At 51.8% G+C, this 25,841-nt stretch overlaps 1 protein-coding gene and 1 pseudogene across 1 annotated transcript; both read left to right on the top strand.

Moving 5' to 3' along the window:
* The first annotated feature begins 247 nt into the window (after positions 1 to 247).
* On the top strand, positions 248 to 24,665 carry SLC13A2 (solute carrier family 13 member 2). Its single transcript, XM_002748254.6, has 12 exons — positions 248 to 422; positions 15,951 to 16,079; positions 17,191 to 17,327; positions 17,434 to 17,639; positions 18,305 to 18,485; positions 18,597 to 18,719; positions 20,447 to 20,665; positions 20,883 to 20,971; positions 21,243 to 21,364; positions 22,529 to 22,690; positions 23,280 to 23,417; positions 23,925 to 24,665. Exons 1-12 carry the CDS (start codon positions 321 to 323, stop codon positions 24,096 to 24,098), a joined length of 1,782 nt encoding a protein of 593 aa, XP_002748300.1. The 5' UTR covers positions 248 to 320; the 3' UTR covers positions 24,099 to 24,665.
* Positions 11,188 to 11,973, top strand: LOC103793201 (serine/arginine-rich splicing factor 10 pseudogene; annotated as a pseudogene).
* Positions 24,666 to 25,841: the final 1,176 nt, after the last annotated feature.

Below are 25,841 nucleotides of genomic sequence, written 5' to 3'. Positions count from 1 at the left end.
CCTCAGCAGCCTCCCAGGACAGAAAGAGTTAACGCTGGGCTTAACTTCTTGAAGGAACCTGAAGCTTGTTATTCCTTGGTCTTTCCTCCCTCCCTGTCCCGCTCTCTTCCTGATCTTTACTCCGCCTGTGGGTCCCTCCTCCTTACTGTCACCTCCCTGACTCCAAAAACGTTCTGGTTGCCAGAGTGGGTCAATGGTTAACGCTCAAGTGGCTTTATATAAGCCTACCCCAGCCACCTGCCCGCTCAGCTGCGTCTTTGGTCCTTCTGCTTCCCAGATCCTGAAAGCAGTGGCTGTGGCAGCCCTCGCTGGTCCACACCATGGCCACCTGCTGGCAGGCCCTGTGGGCCTATCGCTCCTACCTCATTGTGCTCCTCCTGCCCATTCTCCTGCTGCCTCTGCCCATCCTCATCCCCAGTAAGGTAAGGACTTGGTGTTCTGGGCACAGATAACCCCAGGGGGGCAGGGGAGGGACTGTCAGGGCCAGGGTTGAGCATCCTTAGGATCCAGCATAAACTCCTCACTGCCCCTGCCCTGGAAGTGAGGCTACGGCCCCCTGGTCCTCCTGAGGACTGAGGGCTAAGAGGTCAAAAGGGGCTTTTTCTTGGCATCCAGCCATAGGAGCCCAGTGTTAATTGCTTATGCGGATTTGCAACCCACTGTCCTAGGAAACAGGAAACCAGTTCCATCAAGGAGATGCAGCAGGGGCAGATGGAACTGGTCTGCCTACTGTGTGCCCACCTAGCCCTGAACTGAGCTCCATGGGGGCTGAGACAGGCTGGCTGGGGAGGGAAAGGCCAGGTGAGCAGTGGCACAGTGTGAAGAGGAATGGCAGGAGAGTAGGAGAAAGCCGGATGCAGGCGGTCTGCTTCTTCAAGAGCATAAGCAGGAAGAGAAAGAGTTCACCTGTGACTTCAAGGGCTAAGTCTGTGGAGGAGGAGGCGTGGGAGTTGGAAGAGGGGACCCCTGCAGGTGGACAGCACAAAAACTGTTCCCCTGATGGAGGCAGAGCTGGACACAACCAGGCATCACTGTCTTCCCCTCCACCCCCAGCAGAAGTCCTAACTTCATCTCTCATTAAATTGAGCCCCCACTGCCTGCCCTGCCCTCGGCACCCAGTAACTCTTTCCGCCATCTTAAGAGGTCAGGCCTGACTGTCCCATTTGACAGATGGGGAAAATAAGGTTAAGTCCCTTAGTCAAAGTCCCAGGGCAGATCCGAGTTTCATAGAGCTCGGATATTATACACCTTTGGGCCCGCCTCTGTAAGAAAAAGAACACAAAAGAATGAATCTGAAATTAGCTTGGGGCTTTGGGAAGGGTCCAGGAGGAAGGCTTTGAAGCTCGGTCTTCACAGACAGTCAGCCTCTGGCAAATCACACAGCTGGGAGGTTGAGAGCTGGGGGTGTGATCTGGTGCCAAAGCCTGTGCTGTCCTCTCTACACCCTGCTGCCTTCTGCCCCCGCCCCACACCCCAACACTGCCCATCAAGACATTTGCTTCCTTTTGTCACAGATATGGAAATTGAGGCAAGCTTTTTTGCTCATGGTATCCTAAAGGGGTATTGGTGGTGGCACGGCCCCTAGGCCCCTGACTCCTGGTGAGTGGCAAGGCTCAGCTGACCTTTGAGATGACCTTCATCTCAGGCCAAAGCCAGTGGCATCTCAGTGCTGGGGACCCATCAGATGAGTTTTTCCAATAGCCTGGGGCAAGTGTGTTGACCCCAGGAGGGAAGCCAGACAGGCACTACGATTTCTTCCCACTCACCCTCGCCCTGGGGTAGCACAGCCCAGAAAGATCAGTCTGTGCCCAGGTCACACAGGAAATCCTGAGCCGGTGCTGGAAAGCAGGCCTCTTCGTGGGGCTGAGATGTGTTAGGAGCCCTGTCTTCCCAACACCATATCCTGCCCTGCCACCTGCCTCTGGCTCACAGATGCTGCCAGCCCCATCCTGACTCTGGCTCTATATAGGAGAGGCCAGCCCCCTTCAAGGACTTTGCTCCTGCAATTGTCCCCTACAAGATAATTATTTCCCTTTCTGCCTGATCTCCCCCATCCACATACAGACGTGCTATAATACCGATCATATTAAACAAACAACAGCTCTCACTCCTTCCAGATATTGCCTTCTTTCTCTGTTCTCTCTCATAACAGAGAGCCTCAGGACATTGTCTACACTGCAAGGGCACTTTCTCTTTAGTCAGCTCCCAGCTCCAAGACTCAGATCCCATCAATTTCCATGTGACCAAACCCTGGGCCATTCTAACATTCCTCAACCCCTCAGCAGCATTGGTCACAGCTGTCACCCGTCTTTGCCGTGTTGTCTTCTCTTGGCTTTGGTGACACCTTCTCCATTTGACTCTGAGGTTCTCCAGGGTCCCCACTGCCCATAGCAGATCTTATCCATCTCGTGCTTTACAAAGTGTCTCCATGCCCGTGAGTCCTCAATCTGTAACCCCAGCCCTAACTCTAAACTTGCGTTATCCAATCAACACCAGCCACCTCCGGATTGAATATTTTCTTTGTAAGCAGCATACGCTTGTTCACGTCCAGATCAAAACCTTTCCTGCCCTTCTCCGGTTGGCTTATGCATCAAGAAATGCTTCAACCATCTACCTTGCTGCAATAGCCAAACACTTGAGGTCATTCTTGATTCTTCTCCTTCCCTCCTTTCCACATGCAACAGAAGGTCCTGCTCACTTGATACACCAAATTATCTGAATGGAGCCATTCCACCACCCCACTGTCTCCCCGGTCATTTCCCATGTGTCTCACCCTGCTTAAAACCCTACATAGGCCAGGCACAGTGGCTCACATCTATAATCCCAGTACTTTGTGAGACTGAGGTGGGAGGATTGCTTGAGTCCAGAAATTCAAGACCAGCCTGGGCAACATAGTAAGACCCCCCACTTTAATTTGGGGGGGAAAAAAGCTCTCTACACTGGCTTCCTGTCAAACTTAGGATAAAACCTCTTTGAGCAGCCAGGGGTCACCAAGGTTCAGCCCTGGACTCCCCAGGCTCAATCCCCTGTGCCCCGCCTGCTCCTCACATTGGACTATTCCCCCAGATGCCTCCTTCCGGTTCCTTAGATTTCAGCTTACATCCTCCTCCTCAGAAAAGCCTTCTCTGAACAACCCCAGTCATTCTTGGGGAAGAGCCCTGTTCTTTTATTCATAGGGTATTCACGCTCTGAAATTATCTATTTGCTTATTTTTTACTTCTTCTCTGGCTTCCTGCACTAGAATGTCAGCTCCAGGAGGGCAGGGACTTTGTCTTGTCCCATGCAGAATCCCCAGTACCTCGCACTAAGTAGATGTTCAAAAAATACTTATTAAGCCAGACGCAGTGGCTCACACATGTAATCCCAGCACTTTGTGAGGCCAAGGCAGGTGGATCATTTGAGGTCAGGAGTTCGAGACCAGCCTGGCCAACATGATAAAACCCCAACTCTACAAAAGCACAAAAATTAGCCAAGTGTGGTGACGCATGCCTGCAGTCCCAGCTACTCGGGAGGCTGAGGCAGGAGAAGTGCTTGAACCCAGGAGACAGAGGTTGCAGTGAGCTGAGATCACGCCATTGCACTCCAGCCTGGGTGACAGACCGAGACTCCATCTCAAAAAAAACAAACAAAAAAAACCCCAACTTTTTCAATGAAGAAAGGAAGGAATTCGGACAAAGTGGATCTGTCCTGTATCCGTGTTGAACCTCTGTTCTCTGTAATGTCAGCAAGCTTAGCCCCATGGCCCTGGCCTCCAAAGGGGGAAGAAAGAGCCCCAGCCTAGGTTCAAATTTGTGTCCATAATAATAATATTGATGTTTGTTGGAGAACATTTTATGTGCTAAGCATTGTACCGTGCACTTCAAAGCATTGTTAGATCATTTATTTCTTTCAAAAGCCTGTGTGTTGGGCAGGCACGGTGGCTCACGATTGCAATCCTAGCACTCTGGGAGGCCAAGGCAGTTCGGATCACTTGAGGTCAGGAGTTCGAGACCAACCTGGCCAACACGGTAAAACCCCATCTCTACTAAAAATACAAAAATTAGCCAAGCGTGATGGCAGGCACCTGTAATCCCAGCTACTCAAGAGGCTGAGGCACGAGAATTGCTTGAACCTGGGAGGTAGAGGTTGCAGTGAGCTGAGATCGTGCTACTGCACTCAAGCCTGGATGACAGAGCGAGACTCAGTCTCAAAAAATAATTTATAATCAAGTCAGAACAAGTCCTTATCTAAAAAAATAATAATCTGTGTAATTAAAATACCCTTAATGCAAGCTGTTTCTGAACCTCAAAGGCAGAAGAGGACTTGAATGATTCACTTCCGTCATGAAACCCATACAAGGAATTTGGACCTCTGTTCCGAGGCCCGCCTCTGTCTTTTGAGATTTCTTGGCTCTCAGTTGAGATAGCAGAGTCCAGTGAACAAAACATGGCTTTTGGAGCCAAACAGGTGTGGGTTCAAATCCACTGAGCAGCATGTACAGCCATGTGACCTGACCAAGCTTCTTCAAACCCTGTCATCTCTAAGGGACTGTTGTGAAGATGAGATGAGACAGCACAGTTATCATATACAGAGTGCCTGGCACCAAGGGCCTGGGAAACACGTGCTCCCTTCACCCTCTGCCTCTTGTCTGAATTTCTGGGCCCCTGGAAAACACAGACTGGTCTGAAGCACTGTGTAGATGCCTCACTTCTCCATCGCTCTGTTCAAATGGGCTCTCGTGCTCAGGAGGGCCTCAGATGTTCCCACCTAGACAACAGGAAGGCATGTCCAGTCACCCACCAGAGTGGTGAGCTGTGTCCCTAGGAATAGCCATGCCTGTGGCTGTGTGGACATAGGTCTTCTAGCTTCTGGGATACCTGGAAGTAGGATCAGAAGAAGGAGCCAGCCTCAAAGGCCAGGGGGATCCCTGGGGTAGAGGCCCCAACTTGGACTTTGCCCCCATATTACTAAATCATGTCCCTGCTTATTGGTACCTGCCAGGTGAGGGCCAGGAATGGGAAAGTAAGTCACCCTCTTCAACAGTCAAGTTTTCTGGATATGATTCAGCAACAAGGCTCAGGGCTGTCGTGAGGATCAAATTCATAGGGGAGCATGGGAATCCCATGTTCCTCATGGTGCCGGCTTGTGTTTTGTTCTTTTTTTTTTTTTTTTTTAAGACTGAGTTTTGCTGTTGTTACCCAGACTGGAGTGCAAGGGCACGATCTTGGCTCACCGCAACCTCGGCCTCCTGGGTTCAGGCAATTCTCCTGCCTCAGCCTCCCGAGTAGCTGGGACTACAGGTATGCGCCACCATGCCCAGCTAATTTTTTGTATTTTTAGTAAATATGGGGTTTCACCTTGTTGACCAGGATGGTCTCGATCTCTTGACCTCGTGATCCACCCACCTCGGCCTCTCAAAGTGCTGGGATTACAGGCATGAGCCACCGCTCCCGGCCTGCATTTTGTTCTTTAGTGCATACAGGCAGGGCTGGCCCCGGCCCAGACCGTGATGTCAGGACTCTTCCCCGGACTCTGGTTTTCTCCAGCACTCAGAAATTCATTGTTCCCTTTGGTTTCTTAAGACAGAAGCTGATGCAACAAAGTCATTCACATCAAGGTGTGCAAATCAGTGAAGAACATCTCAATGAGAACAAGCGAAGGACAGGAAGAGTCACTGCCGTCACGTGCAGCCTCAGTGCAGGTGTGGGATGGGAAAGCTTTAGAATGGTCAAAAGGGAAGGCTCCAGTGCAGGCTGTTGACACAGGGAAGCCGTGGACAGCTAACTACAAGCAACACCCCAGGTGACTGGTTAGAGAGGCATATTTGGCTTTCTTAGGTTGGCCCTGAGTTGGAAGTAGGAGTAAAGAATTTGTGGCAAAAATTGAGGGAATTGGCAGTCATCGAGCAAATCCTGATTGTTTAGGGCCCACTGCTGCAGAGGTCCTGGTTGGGCATCTCTGCTAGTTATTACAGGAGTTGTGAAACATATTTTTACATATGAACTGGCCATTGTCCCCTTTGGATATTCAGTCCTCAAAGGTATTAGGAATCTGGCATCTGCCTATTCTTCCTGGAAAAGACTTCATCCCCCGAGAGTCTTTCATGTTTTTGTTGGTTTGTGAGATGGAGTCTCACTGTGTTGCCCGGGCTGGCCTCAAATTCCTGGGTTCAAGCAATCCTCCTGCTTTAGCCTTCCAAGTAGACACACACCATTGCACCCAGCACTTTTTCGTATTTAAATTGCTGTATTTATTTATTTGTTTATTTTTTTAATTGATTTATTATTATCATTATTATTATTTGAAATAGGATCTCACTCTGTCACCCAGGCTGGAATGCAGTGGTGCAATCTCAGCTCACCACAACTTCTGCCTCCCGCGTTCCAGTGATTCCCCCAGTTCAGCCTCCCAAGTAGCTGGGATTACAGGTACACGCCACCATGCCCAGCTAGGTTTTTGGTTTCTTGAGGGTTTTTTTTTTTTTTTTAGTATTTTTAGTAGAGATGGGGTTTTGCCATGTTATCCAGGCTGGTCTTGAACTCCTGGGCTCAAGCAGTCCCCCCACCTCAGCCTCCCAAAGTGCTGAGATTACAGGTATGAGCCACTGCGCCTGGCCTAATAGCTGTATTTCAGTAAAATTGGTTTCATTTTTATGTATTTTATTTAGTGCATTTAAAAACATTATTCTAAGACACTGGAATGCTTCATCAGGCTGCCAAGGGGATTCTAGTACCTAAAAAAAATGTACGAACCCCTGCAGCAGAAATTTCCCTAAGTGTATACAAATACTTGCACACGAATTTTTTAAACTGTGTATAGTAGTATCTGTGTAATCTTTTATTAAACCACCAGTCTGACTATGCCACTCTCTCTCTGCTTAAAACTCTTTGAGGCCTTCTCCCTTCTTCTCCGCTGTCTTCCAGACAAAGTCCTAGATTCCTTTCAGGGCAGACAGGGCTCTTTCCAAGAATGCATCTTGATCTTTTATGTCTCATTCCATTCTACATTTACTCCCTCACCCCAAGCCCCTTTGCCCACTAACTGAACTCCTACTCACCCCTCGGTACCCACTCAAGGTACCCCCTCTGGAAGCCTTCCTCAACCCAGACAATAGGAGACACAGGAACGGGGCCCCTTCTCTTCTGAGCTGCATTCTTCTGGTCTCTGCTTTACAGGTGCTTGGCAGGCTGCCACCCAGTGCCTCGCCTTGCTCCTGAGACCCAGGAGTGCTCACTGCCAGCAGCACGCCCACTTGCTAGGGGCAGAGGGGCAGTGGGAGTGTCCCCCATGTGCCAGCCCGTCCCCACCCTTGGGTTAACCTTCAATCACCAGAAAGAATAAGGTGTGACACCTCTGAGACTGTGGGCACATCTGCTGCTGCCTGACAGTCATAGGCTGTACCATGCCAGTGACAGAGGCCAAGATGTCCACAGGTCCCACACCTGCCACACACCCCGGGTTTGGAGTCTGCCCTGGACTCCTTGGCACCTTCACTTCCATTTGTGCCTCATGTATTCTCTCTGATTTCCCTGGAAGCCCAGGAGCACGTTTCTCTCCCAGCACCAACCCTGCTACATGCTCACAGGCTACAATGCTTTAAAACTAATTCCTGCCCAGGTGCGGTGGCTCACACTTATAATCCCAGTGTTCTGGAAGGCTGCGATGAGAGGATTGCTTGAGCCCAGGAGTTCAAGACCAGCCTGGGCAATATAGTGAGACCCTCATCTCTACAAAAAAAATATTTTTTTTTCGTTTTAATTAGCTAGGTGTGGTGGCACACGCCTGTACTCCCAGATACTCAGGAAGCTGAGGCAGGAGGATCACTTGAGCCCAGGAAGTCGAGGCTGTAGTGAGCTATGATCACACCACTGCACTCCAGCCTGGGCAACAGAGTGAGACTCTGTCTAAAAAAAAAAAAAAGTTAATTAATTAAATTTTTAAAAACCTTATTCCTACATTTGTTTGTTCTCTTTATCCTTACAGTAACCCACTGGGTGGGTGTTTCTCTTATCCCCATTTGCATAGTGGAGATAAATGTGTTTACAGCTGCAAATGCCTGATGTTTCTTACCAGAAAAGCTGAGAGAGGTTAAGTAACTTGCCCAAGGACACACAGCAGTAAAGCAGGGCCTCAGCACTCAGCACCCCATGCCCTGGACATGTGCTTTTTCACTACAGAAGAAACAAGCTGCCAGGTTTAAGGTTTGGAAGCCCCTCTGGGGGTTCTGTCTTCTGTCCACCCCTATCTTTGCAAGCAGCCCTGCCTTCAGGCCAGCCACACAGGCACTCAGACTCCCCGAGGGCCAGTGCTGGGCCTGACTCATGCTTGTATCCCTAGCACCCACGTTCATTCACCCATTCATCCAGAGTGTCACCTCTGCTATAGAGATGCCAGGCACCCTGATGGGGTGAGTGGAAACAGACTTGCACCCTGCTCCCTGGAGGGGAAGGTCTGACGACAAAGATTGATACTCATCATTTAGTCCCTAAAACTAAATGTTTAATTGCAGACTATGATGAGTGCTGTGCAGAAGAGGTACAGGGACTTAGAGTGTGAAAAATGGGAACTCTATCCCAACCTGGAAGCCAGCCTGAAAAACAAATATTTGAGCTTAGATCTCAAGAACCAGTAGATATCAACTAGGCAAAGTTGGGAGGGAAGAGAGGTCCAGAGAGAGGAGGTCACGTGCAGAGGCCCTGTGAATAGAAGTAGGATGCGGTATTTGAGGAATCCACAGAGGGATGGTGTGGCCAGAGCAGAGAGAGTGAGGGGGAGAGTGTGAGGACATAGGCACAGACCAACCCCGAGCTTAGGTTCCCGAAAGCACCAGGAAGCCACTGAAGGGGTGTGAGCTGCTTTGAGGTGAGTGTGTGTATGCTGGGGAGGGGGGTGCAAATTAAACAGAAGTGCCTTGAGATCACTCTGGCTGCAGCAAGTAGAGAGGATTTCAGGGGCAAGAGAGGAAGCTGGGAGATGAATAAGGAGGCTTCTGCAGAGGTCTTGCTGAGATTTGAACTAGGCTAGTGGGCCAGGGCTACAGAGAAATAAATGGGAACACTCAAGGGAGGACCCAGCAGAACTGGGTGCCTGGCCCATAGAGGGTATCTGTGGAATGAGTGGCTAATGAATAGGCAGGAGGCCCAGGGCCTGCCCTCAGTGAGCTTCCAATCACAGAGACTGCCTGTTGGGTGGAGAAGAGTGAGGATCTGAACGGGGTGACTTCCTTGGGTGTGGGGGTGACACTAGTGGGAAAGGAGTCTTTACAGACCAGACCAGCACCTGCAAAAGAGTGACAGGCTGGAGTCACAGAGGAGAAAGAGGCTTGGCTCCTGTCCTCAGGAGCCCATAAACGGATCCTGAGAGGAGAGAAGCTGCTATGGTCAAGGGACAGAGCTGGGGAACAACCACCCTGCTGGCCTGGGGAAGGAGGAGGCAGGGATAGAGGCAGAAAAGCATTCGCCACCAGGAGAAAACTCTTCCCCGGTGATTTCTGAGCTCCAGGAGGGGTCACCAGGGACTGTGGTGCAGGCTGTGCCCCGCATAACTCCATATGAGAATGGTGCCCTGGACTTGGGCAGGGCAGTAGCCCTGGGAGCTGCCAGCGGTCAGCCAGCGTGTAGTTGGGCTGGGCTGGCCTAGGTTCCATAGAGCTGGGCTGCAATGCAGAGAGCACTAGAGTGACCTGGAAGGATAGGGCTGATCCCCAAATCCCCACTTCTAGAACTGGGGATACTGACCTTGTAATTGGACATATTGTGTGCCTAAGAAGAAAAGACCCCTAGGGCTCTGCCCTGAGGGAGTGCTAAGAGGCTGGGACCTGATCCAGGGGCCTCTGAGAACCCTGACAGCACCTCAGTCTCAAACCCAAACCCTCTAAGCATCAGCAGCTGTCAACAAGGCAATGCCAGACCTCCCAGAGTCTTGGTTCTGCCCTGTTCAGAAAATTACTTTGAAATGCACAGGCCAGGCACAGTGGCTTACACCTGTAATCCCAGCACTTTGGGAGGCTGAAGTGGGAGGATCACTTGAAGCCAACAGTTCGAGACCAGCCTGGGCAACAAAGCAAGATCCATCTCTACAAAAAAAAAAAAGATGGGCATTGTGGCACATGCTTAAAGTCCCAGCTATTTGGGAGGCTGAAGTGGAAGAATTGCCTGTGCCCAGCAGTTGGAGGCTGCATTGAGCTATGATCACACCATACACTTCAGTCTGGGAAACAGAGCAAGACTTTGCCTCTAAAAAAAAATTTAAAAAAATTTAGGGTGGGTGTGGTGGCTCATGCCTGTAATCCCAGCACTTTGGGAAGCCGAGGTGGGTGGATTATCTGAGGTCAGGAGTTCGAGACCAACCTGGACAACATGGTGAAACCCCATCTCTACTAAAGATACAAAAAATTAGCTGGGTGTGGTAGTGGGCACCTGTAATCCCAGCTACTCAGGAGGCTGATGCAAAAGAATCACTTGAATCCGGGAGGCGCAGGTTGCAGTGAGCGGAAATTGCACGATTGCACTCCAGCCTGGACGACAGGATGAGACTCCGTCTAAAAAAATTTTTTTAATTAAAAAAATAAGAAATGAAGTGTTCAAAATTAAATGCATGGGATTGGCGGGGCACGGTGGCTCATGCCTATAATCCCAGCACTTTGGGAGGCCGAGGTGGGTGGATCACGAGGTCAAGAGATCGAGATCTTCCTGGTCAACTTGGTGAAACCCCGTCTCTACCAAAAATACAAAAATTAGCTGGGCATGGTGGCGCGAGCTTATAGTCCCAGCTACTTGGGAGGCTGAGGCAGGAGAATTGCTTGAAGCGGAGGTTGAATTGCTTGAATTGCAGGACGCGGAGGTTGCGGTGAGCCGAGATAGTGCTATTGCACTCCAGCCTGGGTAACAAGAGCAAAACTCCGTCTCAAAAAAAAAAAAAAAAAGAAGGATGGGATGACAAATAAACTAATTATTTTGAATACAGGTATCAAAAGATGGAAAAATAAATTCCAGCTCAGAAATAGATGTGCTTCCTTGCTAGTGCATTAGATAAGATCTAACGTTGGTATAATAACTACCAAAATTTCAAAATAATGATGGAGGTAAACAGAATGTCAAGATATATTCTGGGGCTTTGCGCCGAGGTAGGAGGGGGGAGTGGAGGCGGGAGTGAAGTCTCACGAGAAGAGGCGGTTGCCCTAGCGGAGCCCTCTGGCTGTGTGTGGCTGAGGCTTCGGCGCCAGAGCCGCGGACGGTTTGCTGAATCCGTTAGTGCGCTCGACCGAGACCCGCCGCCGCCATGTCTCACTGCCTGCGTCCCCCAAACACGTCTCTGTTCGTCAGGAACGTGGCCGATGACACCAGGTCTGAAGATTTACGGCGTGAATTTGGTCGTTATGGTCCTATAGTTGATGTGTATGTTCCACTTGATTTCTACACTCGCTGTCCAAGAGGATTTGCTTATGTTCAATTTGAGGATGTTGGTGATGCTGACGATGCTTTCTGTCCATAATTTGGACAGAAAGTGGATTTGTGGACGGCAGATTAAAATACAGCTTGCCCAGGGAGATCGGAAGACACCATATCAGATGAAAGCCAAGGAAGGGAGGAATGTGTACAGTTCTTCACGCTATGATGACTATGACAGATACAGACGTTCAAGAAGCCGAAGATACGAAAGAAGGAGATCAAGGAGTCGGTCTTTTGATTACAACCATAGAAGATCCTATAGTCCTAGAAGCAGTAGACCGACTGGAAGACCACGGCATAGCAGAAGCCATTCCGACAATGATAGATTCAAACACCGAAATCGAACTTTTTCAAGATCTAAATCCGATTCAAGATCACGGTCTCCAAGTCCCAGCCCAAGAAAGAAATGAAGGCTAAATCACGTTCTAGGTCTGCATCTCACACCAAAACTGGAGGCACCTCTAAAACAGATTCCAAAACACATTATAAGTCTGGCTCAAGATATGAAAAGGAATCAAGGAAAAAAGAACCACCTAGATCCAAATCTCAGTCAAGATCACAGTCTAGGTCTAGGTCAAAATCTAGATCAAGGTCTTGGACTAGTCCTAAGTCCAGTAGCCACTGATAGTATAAACCATGGTCATTTTTAGGCATGTATCATTTACTCATAGTTTGGTTTACTGGAATACAATATTGCAATGATGCTTAAAAAACAGGTTAGTTTTCCCTGGACTAGGCAATGGTTATAATTAAAATGATATGCTGTTGAGAAGCCATTCTTAAGAGTCCAGTTTGTTTAATGTTATGGGCAGCTACCAATTTGTGGTGTCTCTGCATATTTTTGTGAAGATTCTCATTTTTTATGCTTGAAGTATTTGGTGAAATGTTGGTTGGCCATAATTTGCAACATTGTCTCATTAAAAATAAACTTTCATATTCATATTTGGTAGAACTGTTAACCTAGAAATGTAGCTTGCTAATAAGATAGAATGATACAAAAGTGAAGTAGTAGCCACAGTACAGCACTGACTGCTCAGACACACTTAGGTTCAGGATGGGCCTTTATGTCTTGTCAAAATGTCTAGGCCCAGCCCGGCGCGGTGGCTCACACCCGTAATCCCATCACTTTGGGAGGCCAAGGCAGATGGGTCAGCACTGTTTACAATAGCAAAGACCTGGAACCAACCCAAATGCCCATGGATGATAGACTGGACAGGGAAAATGTGGCACATATACACCATGGAATATTATGCAGCAATCAAAAACGATGAGTTCGTGTCCTTTGTAGGGACATGGATGAAGCTGGAGACCATCATTCTCAGCAAACTGACACAAGAACAGAAAATCAAACACTGCATGTTCTCACTCATAGATGGGTGTTGAACAATGAGAACACATGGACACAGGGAAGGGAGCACTACACACTGGGGTCTGTCGGGAGGAATAGGGGAGGGACAGAGGGAGGTGGGAAGTTGGGGAGAGACAGCTTGGGGAGAAATGCCAGATATAGGTGAAGGGGAGGAAGGCAGCAGATCACACTGCCACGTGTGTACCTAAGCAGCAATCTTGCATGTTCTTCACATGTACCCCAAAACCTAAAATGCAATTAAAAAAAGATATATTCTGAGATAACTGCAACAACTGGATTGGTATCTAATAGCTGATAGCCACCATCAAGTATCTGTGAGGAAGTCAGCAATAATACCATTAATAGCACTATGATTCGTTCCCCATGTTCATAACCTTAGTTTGATGTTAGTGAATAGATAATAGTTTCCCCCATTTAACTTCGTGGATCCTCGGAATTCCATGCCCCAGTTAAGAATCTCATGATGCAGGAAGAACAAGTCAGCGAATTGTGCTCCAGCTTGACAGGCTGCCCAGGAGGTGGGATGGGGACACAGGGCCAAAGCCATCGAGGTTAATGAAGGCTTCTGGATGGAACTTTGGAACAGGTCTTGGGTTTTGATCCATAGATAGAGGGAGATCCATCACAGACAGAAACAAAGAGGGGAAGGGAGCCATGTATTAAACACACTGGTGAGTCTGACCTTTTTTTTTTGATACAGAGTCTCACTCCAGTTGCCCAGATTGGAGTAGTGCAGTGGTGTGATCTCAGGTCCCTGCGGCCTCAACCTTCTGGCTCAGGAGATTTTGCCACCTCAGCCTCCTAACTAGCTGGGACTCCAGGTGCCTGCCACCACACCCAGCTAATTTTTTGTATTTTCAGTAGAGACTGGGTTTTGCCATGTTGCCAAGGCTGGTCTCAATCTCCTTTACTCACGTGATCTGCCCACCTCAGCCTCCCAAAGTGTTGGAATTACAGGCGTGAGCCACCATGCCCAGCCTGTTGCTCCCTTTGGAGTATGGAAATGGGGTCTCAAAGTGACGTGACTTAACAGAGCCCAGCCACTGGACGTGGCAGGCCCTGGGAAGATAGCTCTGGGTTCAGAGTCCCAGCTCATTCTCCCTACACCCCAGCAGTCACAGGGAGCCTGAAGCTGAGGACACCCTCAAATGCAAGTGATCATGCTCAGGATAGCAGGTGAAAGCTGGAGCTGGGGAACCAGATGGCCTGGTTTCTCCACTTACTATGTGTGTGATTTGAGGCATTTTTGAAATGTATTTAACTCCTTTCTTTTTTTAACTGTGAAATGGGAACAATAGTTATTACCTCTGAGAGCAACTAAATGCAACTTATAAAAGCATTTGAAGCACATAGAACATGATATCTGGCACAGAGTCATCCTCTGATACTTCTACAGAAATTTCTTCTCGAATCAGCAGAGTGAGCACCACCCCAACCCCCTCCTTGCCTCTGACCAGAGAGTTCTAGGTGGACAGGGTAGAGGACACCAGGGTCCAGGAGGGTTGGCCTGTCCTTAGTCCAAGGGGAGGGTAACTAGCCATTCAATCATCGTGGGTAAGGAGACACCAGCATCAGCAGAATCCCACTGGGGGAAAGAGGGGGGCTGGGTTTCTCTGGTCGAGGGTCAAATGACCCCACTTCTGGGGCTGATGAGTTTATGTCCAGGGTGACAAGCAGTAGTAGAGGTTTGGTGAAAAGAGAGCTTGGCTTCGGACAGACTTGGTGCAGCTGGTGTGCAGCTGGGCAGCTGTGCAGGCTACACACTTAACAATTATTGGGGCACTATTCACAAAGACTACAAGGGGAGTGCTCTTAGGTGGCGCTTGAAAGTTACACAATCCCAATGCCTTATCTGAGTTCCATCCTGGTTCTGCCACTTTTTGTAATAGTTTTGTGACCTTGAGCAGCCATTTACCCTCTGAGCTCATCTATAAGGTGAGACCACCACACCCACCTTAATAGCTGTTAGGTTTTCGTGAAACCACAAAAATGACAATACTAAAGGGCCACCTCCTACTCCCACCACAGGGACCCTTCCCAAGCTTTAGGGTACTAAGAGTGTGAGGTTATAATGGGTGAGCTCAGCCTGTACCAGGTAGAAAGACAATGACAGGGCGATAGGGTTGGTTAAGGGAGCAGGGGCTCCCTGGCCCCACTGTCCAACAAACCCCAGCATGGGGCCCCTTCCCTTGGCAAACAAAGAGTGGGAAGGTGCCCAGCCCCTGGAGAGGGGATACAGGTGCCCTCTCCTGGCTAATGATTCTCTAGCCCTGGAAAGCCTCCTGGCTAATGATTCCCCAGCACTGGGAGAGGCTCTATCAAGGAGGGTGGGCCTTCATTCCTGCCCCAGGTCCCCTTTGAGGCCTGAGGTCAGGCTTCTCTAGTCTTGGGGGCTTCATCTAGGAAAGGGGGACTTCTGGTACCCAAAGGCTCACAAGACTATGACTCAGCATTGCCCCACAATTCCCTGCACAGTACAAGCATCTTGAGGGCAACTTCACATAGCCTATAAATGTAAATTGCACCTCTGAAGTTGTGTCATGCAGCAGCCAGACCAGGATTGCTAGAAAGGAGATCTTCCACCATTCCCCAAACTCTCCAATGATTCATTCATTCTGACAAGATCCGCTCCAAAGCCTGCTGAATCCTGAGCTCCAAGGATTCAGACGCCACATAACCGACTCTGTCTGATGGAGAGCTCACTCCTAGCAGAAGGAACAAAGACTAAATATCCAACCAATAAACATATCTTGCAAGTTGTGATAAGAGCTGGGAAAGGCCAGGGTGCCAGGCAAAGGTCCACGTTGCCCAGCTCCCACTCCTTCTGGCAGCCCCCATCTCATCTTGGGACCCTCAGCTGGGCCCCCTGCAATCCCCTCGTGCTGGGAGGGGACTGGTAACAAACTCCAGACTCTCCGATGTGGCTGGCCTATCACGTCCGGGCTCCCCAAGGTCAAAGACAAGGTGGTACTGGTACCTTGCCTTGATTTTTATTTGCATTTTGAAAAGAGACCTTGGGCTTGGGAATCAATGACTGTGGGTGTCACAGGCAGTTACTAATGGCCTGGTTTGTCTGAGGGACAGGAGGTGGCATGGCTCTAGGACACAGGCCAGACCCTCTAACAGCTCTGCTGATTCCCTACCCCCTGCAGGAGGCCTATTGCGCGTACACCATCATCCTCATGGCGCTCTTCTGGTGCACTGAGGCCCTTCCCCTGGCTGTCACCGCCCTCTTCCCCATTGTCCTGTTCCCTATGATGGGCATTGTGGACGCCTCTGAGGTGAGCCTCCATCCACAGGAGAAAGCATTCTGGGCAATGCAGAAGGCGGGGGGGAGGGTGTGGGTTCCCTCAGACCTTGTTGACTAAGAAAGACTCATCATAGGCAGGGCACATGGATGAGGGGTTCCTGCCTCTGCATGAGGAAGAAGTCAGCTAGAAGGCTGCGGGCTGGGGCGAGGAGGGGTGCAGGATTGGTGCAGAGAGTTCGCTCAGAGTGGGAGTGATTAACCAGCCTTAGGTGAAAGGTGGAAGGCATAGCCACCTGGAAAAGGGGCCTTGAAGGCCAGCTAACACACTCGTATACTTCTAGTTCAGTGGCTCTCGAACTTGAATACCATCGGAGTCACCTGGAGGGCTGGTGAAAACACAAATGGCTGGGTCCAGAGTTTCTGATTCAGTAGATCTGGGGTGGGACCTAAGCATTTTATTTCTAATAAGTTCTAGGTGACGGTGATGATGCTGGCCCAGGGACCACACTTTGAGAACTGCTGTCTAGTTTTTAGAAACAGCACTAAAGTATCTATCTCACAGTCCATGGCTTGAAACTCGAATCACAGTAGATTATCCCAATTAATTGTTCCCAGAGGGAGATAAAGCGAGTTTGTCAAGAAGAGAGAAACCTTGTTGATACTAAATGGCAGATAATACAGGCCGGGTACGGTGGCTCATGCCTGTAATCCCAGCACTTTGGGAGGTCAAGATGAGCAGATCACTTGAGCTTAGAAGTTTGAGACCAGCCTGTCCAACAAGGTAAAACCTTGTCTCTACAAAAAATACAAAAATTAGCCAGTGTGGTGGTGCATGCTTGTAGTCCCAGCTACTTGGGAGGCTGAGGTGAGAAGATGGCTTGAGCCAAGGAGGCAGAGGTTGCAGTGAGCTGTGATTGTGCCACTGCACTCCAGCCTGGGCAACAGAGCCAGACCCTGTCTGCAAAAAGTGGAATTTAATTTTTAAAAAATGGCAGATCATTCAAAGACCATTTCCATCCAGTTTTGAGAGACCAGGAAAATGCCAATCTGTGGGAATGTCAGTGACTGCATCCCATAAGCTCAGGGGCACCGTGGGAGACTCCAGGGTCTTCCCATTGCTCAGCCATGTGTCCACCTGCCAGGTCGCCATCGAGTACCTGAAGGACTCCAACATCCTGTTTGTCGGGGGGCTGCTGGTGGCCATCGCGGTGGAACACTGGAACCTGCACAAGCGCATCGCCCTCTGTGTGCTCCTCATTGTTGGGGTGCGGCCAGCCCTGTGAGTTCCCACACACCAGCACAGGAGAACCTGCTGGGGAGATGTTCTGGGCACCTGGTCCCTGAGGAAAGCTGGAACAGCAGTGTGTCTGTCTGCCCATCCCTAGGCTAATCCTGGGCTTCATGCTGGTCACGGCATTCCTGTCCATGTGGATCAGCAACACAGCCACCTCGGCCATGATGGTGCCCATCGCACACGCCGTCCTAGACCAACTGCACAGCATGCAAACCAGCGGGGATGTCGAGGAGGGCAGCAACAACCCCACCTTTGAGCTCCAGGAACCAAGTCCCCAGAAGGAGGTGACCAAGCTTGGTGAGAAAGAGGAGTCTAGAGCCTGCCCCAACCCCCTGGTTCTTGGAGAGAGTCTGAGGGTCTGTCCAGCTCCAAGGGATGGTCATCTTGGAGCTTTGGGAAGAGAGGAAAGACAGTGACCAATTTGTTTTTCCTTTTTTAAAAATATCAAGTCCCTGCCGGGCACAGTGGCTCACGCTTGTAATCCTAGCACTTTGGGAGGCCGAGGCGGGAGGATCACCTGAGGTTAGCAGTTCGAGACCAACCTAGCCAACATGGGAAACCCCGTTTCTTTAAAAAATATATTGTTTTAAAATGTCAAGTCCCCTGTGTTAGAAATCCCCTCATCCCTGGGCAAACCAAGATGCTTGGTCACCGTAGCAAGAAGACAGCTGGAGTGTAGGTGGACAGTCCAAGACCTAGGCGCCATTCTTCCTGTGTGATTTGGGTCATCCTCCTTTCTTCTCTCAAGGGAGAGGTCAGACCAGATGGTGGCCGAGGGCGCTCCCAGCCTGAGACTATGGGGAATGCTGGGCCCCTCAGGCCTGGAGACAGCATCTGTCCTCCTCCCAGCCCCGGTCTGTGCTGTTCAAAGATAAGGTGCCCTGGAGGCCCTTGCAGCCCGGGCCATGTTCCCCAGAGCTGGCCCTGTACCCGCCCCCACCTGGGCTCTCCCTTGTTTCCAGATAATGGGCAGGCCCTCCCTGTCGCTTCTGCTCCTCCAGAGGGGAGGACACATCACAGCAAGGAGCATCTCCGCATCAGCCAGTGCATGAGCCTGTGCGTGTGCTACTCTGCCAGCATTGGGGGCATTGCCACGCTGACCGGCACCACGCCCAACCTGGTGCTGCAAGGCCAGGTCAACTCGTGAGTGACAAGGGGTGGGGCATCTTGGGGGATCCACACACTCCCTGGAAGGTGAATGAGGCTAGGCAGTTCTGGGGCAATGTCACACGGCAGCCCACATCCCTCCTGCAGGCTCTTCCCTGAAAATGGCAACGTGGTGAACTTCGCCTCCTGGTTCAGCTTCGCCTTCCCCACCATGATCATCTTGCTGCTGCTGGCCTGGCTGTGGCTGCAGATTCTCTTTCTAGGATTCAAGTAAGTGGCAAAGTCCCTGCCCTTAGCACTGGGAGCTTCCAGTTGGGTCCAGCTGTGGAAAGAAAATGATATCATTACCATCCCAGTGAGAAGGCTTCTCCCTCCCAAGGCCCCTCTGTGCACTTGGATCTCCATTTGAGCAAATTACTGGATAGAGAGTATTACCCCATTTCACAGATGAGCAATCTGAGGCTTCAGGAGTGGTTCAACTAGATTTGTCAGTGCTGGGACTGCAAACCAGGTCATTTGATGCCCCTTCCCATAATGCTCCACCATCCTTTAAAAGATGCTTAAGGAGCACACTCCGAGCATGGTTAGTTACAGAAGCACCTGCTGTGTTCCTACCGTATACCAGGTGGTGACTAACGCACTGAGAATACTAGAAGGAACTAGGCACAGCCCCTGTCCTTGTAGCCCATCAGGTGGATGATGATATGGTGGGGGCCATGACAGAGGGAAGCCCAGATGCTATGGGAGCACAGAGAAAAGAGTGCCTAGTTCAGCCCAGGTGAGTGAAGATTTCAGAACACCCTGGAGGAGATCGTGCCTTGGCTGAATCTTGCAGGACTAGAAGTCAGCCAGGGAGAGAAAGGGTGAAGACATTCCAGGCAGCAGGAGCAGTTTGCACAAAGCTCAGAGACAAGAAAGGACATGATGTGTTCGAGAGAACTCTAGTTCTCAGGGCTAAAACACGAACAGCAAAAAGGAGCATCAGGTCATGAAGCTGGAGAAGTAGGCCAGGATGGTTCTGGAAGCTCTATGTGCCACCTAAGCCTCTGGACCTTGTCCTTGAGGCCAAGAGTAATAAGTAGATTCCATTCCTACTTCCAACCCGGGATTCCTGGCAGTCACTATCTGGAGCTCTGAGTTGGAAAATCGTGGGAGAACTTGCTAAGGCTCAGTTAGTATCAAGTCTGTGACTGATTAGTGACGTCTGCCATGAGTATGGAGTGTGCCTGGTATGAGTGTTACTGTAATATGGCTTATAATTTGCCCTTCCTGCCCAGGCAGTGGTGAGCCCTTGAAAGTTTTTAAGCATTGCTGCTGCACTTTGGAAAAATCACTTGGGAAATGTAAGGAAGCTGGCTGAAGGTTGGGGGTTAGTACAAGGCAAGGTGGTAGTGGAAGAGAGATCAGCACAGTGCCAGGCGCCATAGGGGAGTCAAAGATGTGTGAAGCGTGAAGGAACTCACAGTCCAGCAGGGAGCTTGAGATTTACCCAAGTGGAAAGTTAAATGTCAACACAAGTGAAGTCAGCAGCAGAAGGAAGTGGGCTGTAGCCCATTGTGCCTCTGAGACAATGCAGGTGGGGCTCAGGCTGGCAGGGGATGCCCAGAGCAGGCAGAGGAGGAAAGGAGGACTTCCCAAAGGCTGTTGGAGGAAGAGAGATGTAAGCCAGGGCCGGATGAGGTCCCGAGGTCTGAGCTGCTAGGTCCTCCTCATCCTGGGCGAGGGAGGATTCGGCACCATAGAAGCCCTGGAGGAAAAGGGGCTCAATGGAGCAGGGCCAAGCATGGGGAAACCCAGCTCCTCCTGCTAAGCACGAACTATGACCCCTAAAAATCTTCCGCTCTTCCTCCAGAACCTCAGGTGGAGCCGGGGCCTGAGTATCATGGCCCTGAGACGCCCTCTTGTGAGCGTCAGCCTTTAGGTCTTAGGCACTCCAAGCCGCTTGCTCCCTGCCTGGTGCAGGCCCTCCACGAGCTGCCCCGCCCCTCTGCCTACAGCTTCCGGAAGAACTTTGGCTTTGGGGAAAACACGCAGGAACGACAGCAAGCAGCCTACAGCGTCATCCAGACCGAGCACAGGCTGCTGGGCCCCATGACCTTCGCAGAAAAGGCGGTCAGCATCCTGTTTGTCATCCTGGTGCTGCTCTGGTTCACCCGGGAGCCAGGATTTTTTCTTGGCTGGGGCAACGTGGCTTTTCCCAATGCCAAAGGGGAGAGGTGAGAGTTGCAGGCAATGGGAGGAGGACACGTCTGGGGCTCACGTGCTGGGGAGGAGGGAGGGTTGTAGGTCCCCAGTGCAGAACAGGAGGTAACACCTGGTGGGGGATGAGGGTTCCCAGGCTTGTCTGTGGGACGTCGCCTCGCCACCACCCTCAACCCCGCAGCCCTGAGCAGCCCCAAGCCGTTAAGCCAGCCCTCCCTGCACCCTCTACAGCATGTTGTCCGATGGGACAGTGGCCATCTTCATCGGCATAATTATGTTCATCGTACCTTCCAAGTTCCCAGGGCTGACCCAGGACCCAGGTAAGCCCCTGGACTGGGAGAGGGAAGCCCCTGCCTTCAAGTATGTAATGTACCTTCCACCACATTTGACAGGAGTAGGCAAAGCCCAGAAAGGCTGGAGCTACTTGCCAAGGGCACAGGGACTCGGGGACAAAGTTGAGATGTTGCAGAACTCAGGGTCCCCTCCTGCATGCGTTAAGCTCCAAAAGGGACTCCACAGGGAGCCCCCAAGTGGAGAGAAGAAAGGCCTGTTTGTTCTTTGGTGACCCATCCTTCTCTGCTTGGGGAGTAGAAAACCCAGGGAAGCTGAAGGCCCCTCCTGCCCTCCTCAACTGGAAGACAGTGAACCAGAAGATGCCCTGGAATATCGTGCTCTTGCTGGGTGGTGGCTATGCTCTGGCCAAGGGCAGTGAGGTGAGACGCCCCCGGCCCCCTCCTGGCTCCTGCGTCTTTCTTTTTCCCAATGTGAGGGAGACTCTGTGGCAGAGAAAGAGGGGGTCCTGCTTCTGTCCCACAGAGGGGAGACCTGGTCGCCCTGTAGGAGTCCCCACGGGTGGGCAGAGCCTTTGCAGCAGCTGGAGAGACTTAGGTTAGAGCCCCCATGAGGGAGGAAGACACACAAGCCCTAGAGCCCTCTCCTTAGTTCAGCTCTCAAAGTTCAAGGGAAGGCGGAATTCCCTGGTGGGCGGGGCCTGTTCCCAGAGACAAATGCTATCCCACCCCAGGCCCTCGCCCCCTGCCAGAAAGAGCACGCCGTAACGTCCGCACCGAAGTAGTTGGGGTTGTGTTAACGCGGTTTGCCTGCCTCAGCCACAAGGGGGCACCATGATCACACCCACTCAGGCTCTGGGGACCAGAACATCTTTTCCCAGAGCCTCCGTCCAAAAGAGGGAAATCCCTGACACAGCATCCCTGGTCCTCCATGTTCTGGCTCAAACAGGAGGCAGCTGCCCAGGTCAGGGATGGATGCAGGGGACTCCCGGGTCTTTGGCATGTTCATCCACTAACTGTGCCCAATGCTGTGGTAGGTGCTGGCCCCACCAAGCGAGATTAAGTCCCCGCTTCCTGGGCTTGAAGCCTGGCATTCCAGACGCGGCAGGGCAAGACCTCGGAGCTTTTCCATCCCCATCCTCCCATCAGCCTCTTCCAGCCTCTAGCAGTCCTCCCCCAACTTTCTCTCCCTGCCAGGAGCAAGTTCCCCTCTGCCCCAAGCCACTGGACTGGAAGGGGCAGGAAGAGGGCTAAGGTTGTCCAGGGACCTCCTGAGAGGGGTCAGGAAGGCAGGAGTAAGTGCAGTCAAAGATTTTTGCTCCCATCAGGCTCCAAGTTTCCCTAGAAGGCCCTTTGGCCCCCTCTCCTATTTCCTCATCTGACCCTTCTTCCCACACCCAACTATTCTTCAAGAGCAGGAAAGGGCATCCCTTGGTCTTAGCTGGGTCTTGTCATCCCTCTAGAGCTGCCTTTGACTCTGAATACCAGAGAGGTGTGAGCAGGAGCGGGATCCTCCCAGAGCCTTGGCAGAGGACTCGGGGGCCCAGGCAGCCTTGCCTCTCACACGCCATCCTCCCCTACCCACAGCGATCGGGCCTGTCAGAGTGGCTGGGAAACAAGCTGACCCCACTGAAGAGTGTGCCATCTCCAGCCATCGCCTTCATCCTCTGCTTCATCGTGGCCACCTTCACCGAGTGCACTAGCAACGTGGCCACCACTACGATCTTCCTGCCCATCTTAGCCTCCATGGTGAGCTGGCCCTCAGAAACACCTCCTCCAGGTAGCCCTCCTGCCTGCCTCACCAGAGGTTCTGCCTGCTAGGCAGAGTGACCTGTCTTTTGTACCTCCTCTTTTCCTGAAGATGACCCCTGAACTTCCATCCTTCTCTAGGCTCTTGAGCCACCTTGGGCCCCAAGGTGCTCTGGCCCCGACTCACCCTTTCCCTGGTGATGTCACCCCTGGAGTATCCTGATGGGGATCGTGGTGGCCTCACCTACCTCCCCACCCGTCCCTGTTCTGGTCATTCCTGAGGTGTTGGGGTGAAATTGCTCCCCGAAGCGTCCCCAGCCCCTTCTTCCCCAGGCATGTTCCTGAAGCCTTTGATGACACCCCCAGAGCCCCTTTGAGATCCGTTTTATGGGCCCCTCCCCTCACCACACCCCACGAGGCAGGCCGACACACTCATTCCCTCCAGAGAGGTCAAGAGGCCCTTCCCAGGTCACCTAGTGCCTTCTGGGAGAAGTGTGTCTCCCAGAGAGGGGAAGCAGGAGAATTGGGGGCCATACCTCCCCTCCAGGATGGGGAGCAAGGTTAACTCTGCCCACTATCTCCCATCCAGGCCCAAGCCATCTGCCTCCACCCTCTCTACGTCATGCTCCCCTGCACTCTGGCCGCCTCACTGGCCTTCATGCTGCCTGTGGCCACCCCGCCCAATGCCATCGTCTTCTCTTTTGGGGGACTCAAAGTGTTGGATATGGTGAGTGACAGGGAGGCCTGAATGCCTCATACCTCCTTCCTGCTCTAACTTTCCATCTTGGTGAACCACAAAGCAGCTTAAAGCCACTGAGAGCCTCAGAGTTGAGTGGGCTCTCATCTGGGGTGAAGGTGCAGTGGGGGAGGTTGGGACATGACCTCTCAGTAGCAGCATCTTCAGGCCCTGCCATCCCCCTGCTATGTGAGAGGGAGGGAACTGGGTGGGGAAGATGGGGAAGGCTCCAAGGTGCCAGGCACACTCAGGGAGATGAGTTCAGAGAGAACAAGCCCAGGGCCCTGGAAGCTCAGGAGGAGCGCCCCTTTTCCCTGATAGCACTGGGAATAAAGCAAGGGGCAAAGGCACTGGCTATGCTGCAGATTAGGCCAAAGGAAGGACTTCCCAGAGATAATTTTGCTAGTGGGAGGGCTCCTATGCACCCCTGAACACCCAGGGGCTTAGGGGTGGCCCAGCCCAGCCCCTGCTTAGCCAAACTGACTCTCCTCCCTCCAGGCCCGGGCAGGATTCTTGCTCAACATCATTGGGGTCCTGGTCATCACACTGGCCGTCAACAGCTGGAGCATTCCTATCTTCAACCTACACTCCTTCCCCTCCTGGGCACAGTCAACCAATACCACAGCCCACTGCCTGCCCAGCTTGGCCAACACCACCATGCCAAGCCCCTAGACTGGGGTTCACCCTGGCCATGCCCAGGAAGACCCACCCCATTCCCACTCCTCTGAGCCAAGAGGGGACACCCCAAGTTCCAAGCTCCTAGCCAAAGGCTGAGAGAAAGGCACGTGTGTACATAATCTTTTGTGTGTCTGTAAGGAAGGTGTATATGTTCAATTTCCTATGTACTGGAAGAAAAGGCGTGTGTGTGTGTGTGTGTGTGTTCACGCGCGTGTGCGTGCACCCGCATGGATGTGAAGGGTGTGTGATGTGAGGCCATCTGAGGGTGCTGTGTGCATGCACATGATCCTAGGTGTGTATGCTAGACAGTGCACGTGTGTGTTCACAGACAACACAACACACCCTCTCTGGCGCCCCAGCTTGGTCTCCTCAGCTTAAAGATCAGACTTCTTTGCATTGTATTTATTGAAACTCAGGCTTGGAGTGCCCTGGGAGGAGGGCCTGCCAGCGGTTGCCATGGGAACAGCCTCTGGGACTGGCCCAGCACACTGAGGGCTCCCCAGCATTTGGGTGTTTTGGTGGAAATTCAAATATTAACCACGTTAAAGTTTTTTCAGTAAAGTCTGGGATGATTTTTCATGGCACTCTCCAGGGCTGGTCCCCAATGTGGTTCAGACCCCAGGTTGGGGGGGTCCAGTGGGAAGGGACCTGGCCTCTGTCCTGTATGCAGCCCCCTAGGCACCCCTCCCACCTGGGGGAAAGGTCATGGTCAGGTATCCCTGCCAAGGCCCTTCAGAGTGGGCGCAGCCACCTAGGAGAGCCGCACTGACATCACTGGGCTGGCTAATTGGGAGCTGCCAGTCCCTGCGTGTCTTTGGGAAACCGGCCTCCCCGTTCCCAGAGCACTCCCTGGGTATTTACATAAAACCCTCTGCCCCTGCCAATTCCTCATGGACCCTTACTCCAGCTGGAAAAACCAGTCCCACCAGGCCAGAGGAGGCAGGCTGACCTGTGCTGGGTGCCCAGGGGACGGACCCTCATCCTGCAGCACAGGAACAGGCTGGGAACTGGCATGGCCTTCAGAGTCCAGGACCAGACAACTGTGAATAATTCCGCCTCCCCCACCAACATCTACCTGGCCTCCCCCAAATTCTCCCACCCCACACCCTCATGACCTCCAGAGTTTTCGTTTATCTACAAGGTGGGGTGGGGATGGGGAAGAATGATACCACATCCATCATTCCTTCTGCGAGCCAAACAGCCCTTCCCGCCTGGAAATTCATCTTTGTGTTGAGGCGAAGTCCTCCCACTGTGGATAGTGGCATGTCAGCCTAGAGTTCATCCAGATGGAAGTTTCCCAGAGTCTCGCCCCATCCCCTCCTGCTCCAGTGGGAGAGAAAAGAGACACTTCCCGTCCTCTTCATGCCCACGTGAAAAAGGGGGCTGGGCTGTGAAGAGAGAAACCCAGAAAGGATTGCATTCTGGATCCCCCTGGGCCAGGTTTCCACTGGGTCCTCCCAGAGCTGGGGGTTGGGAGTGCATATAGGAGGGGCACTGTGCGGGGGAGTAGGCAGCTGTCCCCAGGGGACAGAGGGTCCTGACAGGACATGCCAGGCATCCTGGAGAGGCAGGAGTGTTGTTCGGGTGGCTCCACCCCCACTCTGGCCCCCCCAGGCTGGCATTCCTCACTCATGAAGCACAGCCATAAATCACTGTTCCCACTCAGACCCACAGGAGGACCCCCTCTCACCCACCAAAGCCCCAGGCAACAGTTCCCCGCATTGGAAATGAGCAACC

This window comes from Callithrix jacchus, chromosome 5 (assembly GCF_049354715.1).
Source record: "Callithrix jacchus isolate 240 chromosome 5, calJac240_pri, whole genome shotgun sequence".
Lineage (NCBI taxonomy): Eukaryota > Metazoa > Chordata > Mammalia > Primates > Cebidae > Callithrix > Callithrix jacchus.
This window is presented reverse-complemented; position numbering and strand designations above follow the sequence as displayed.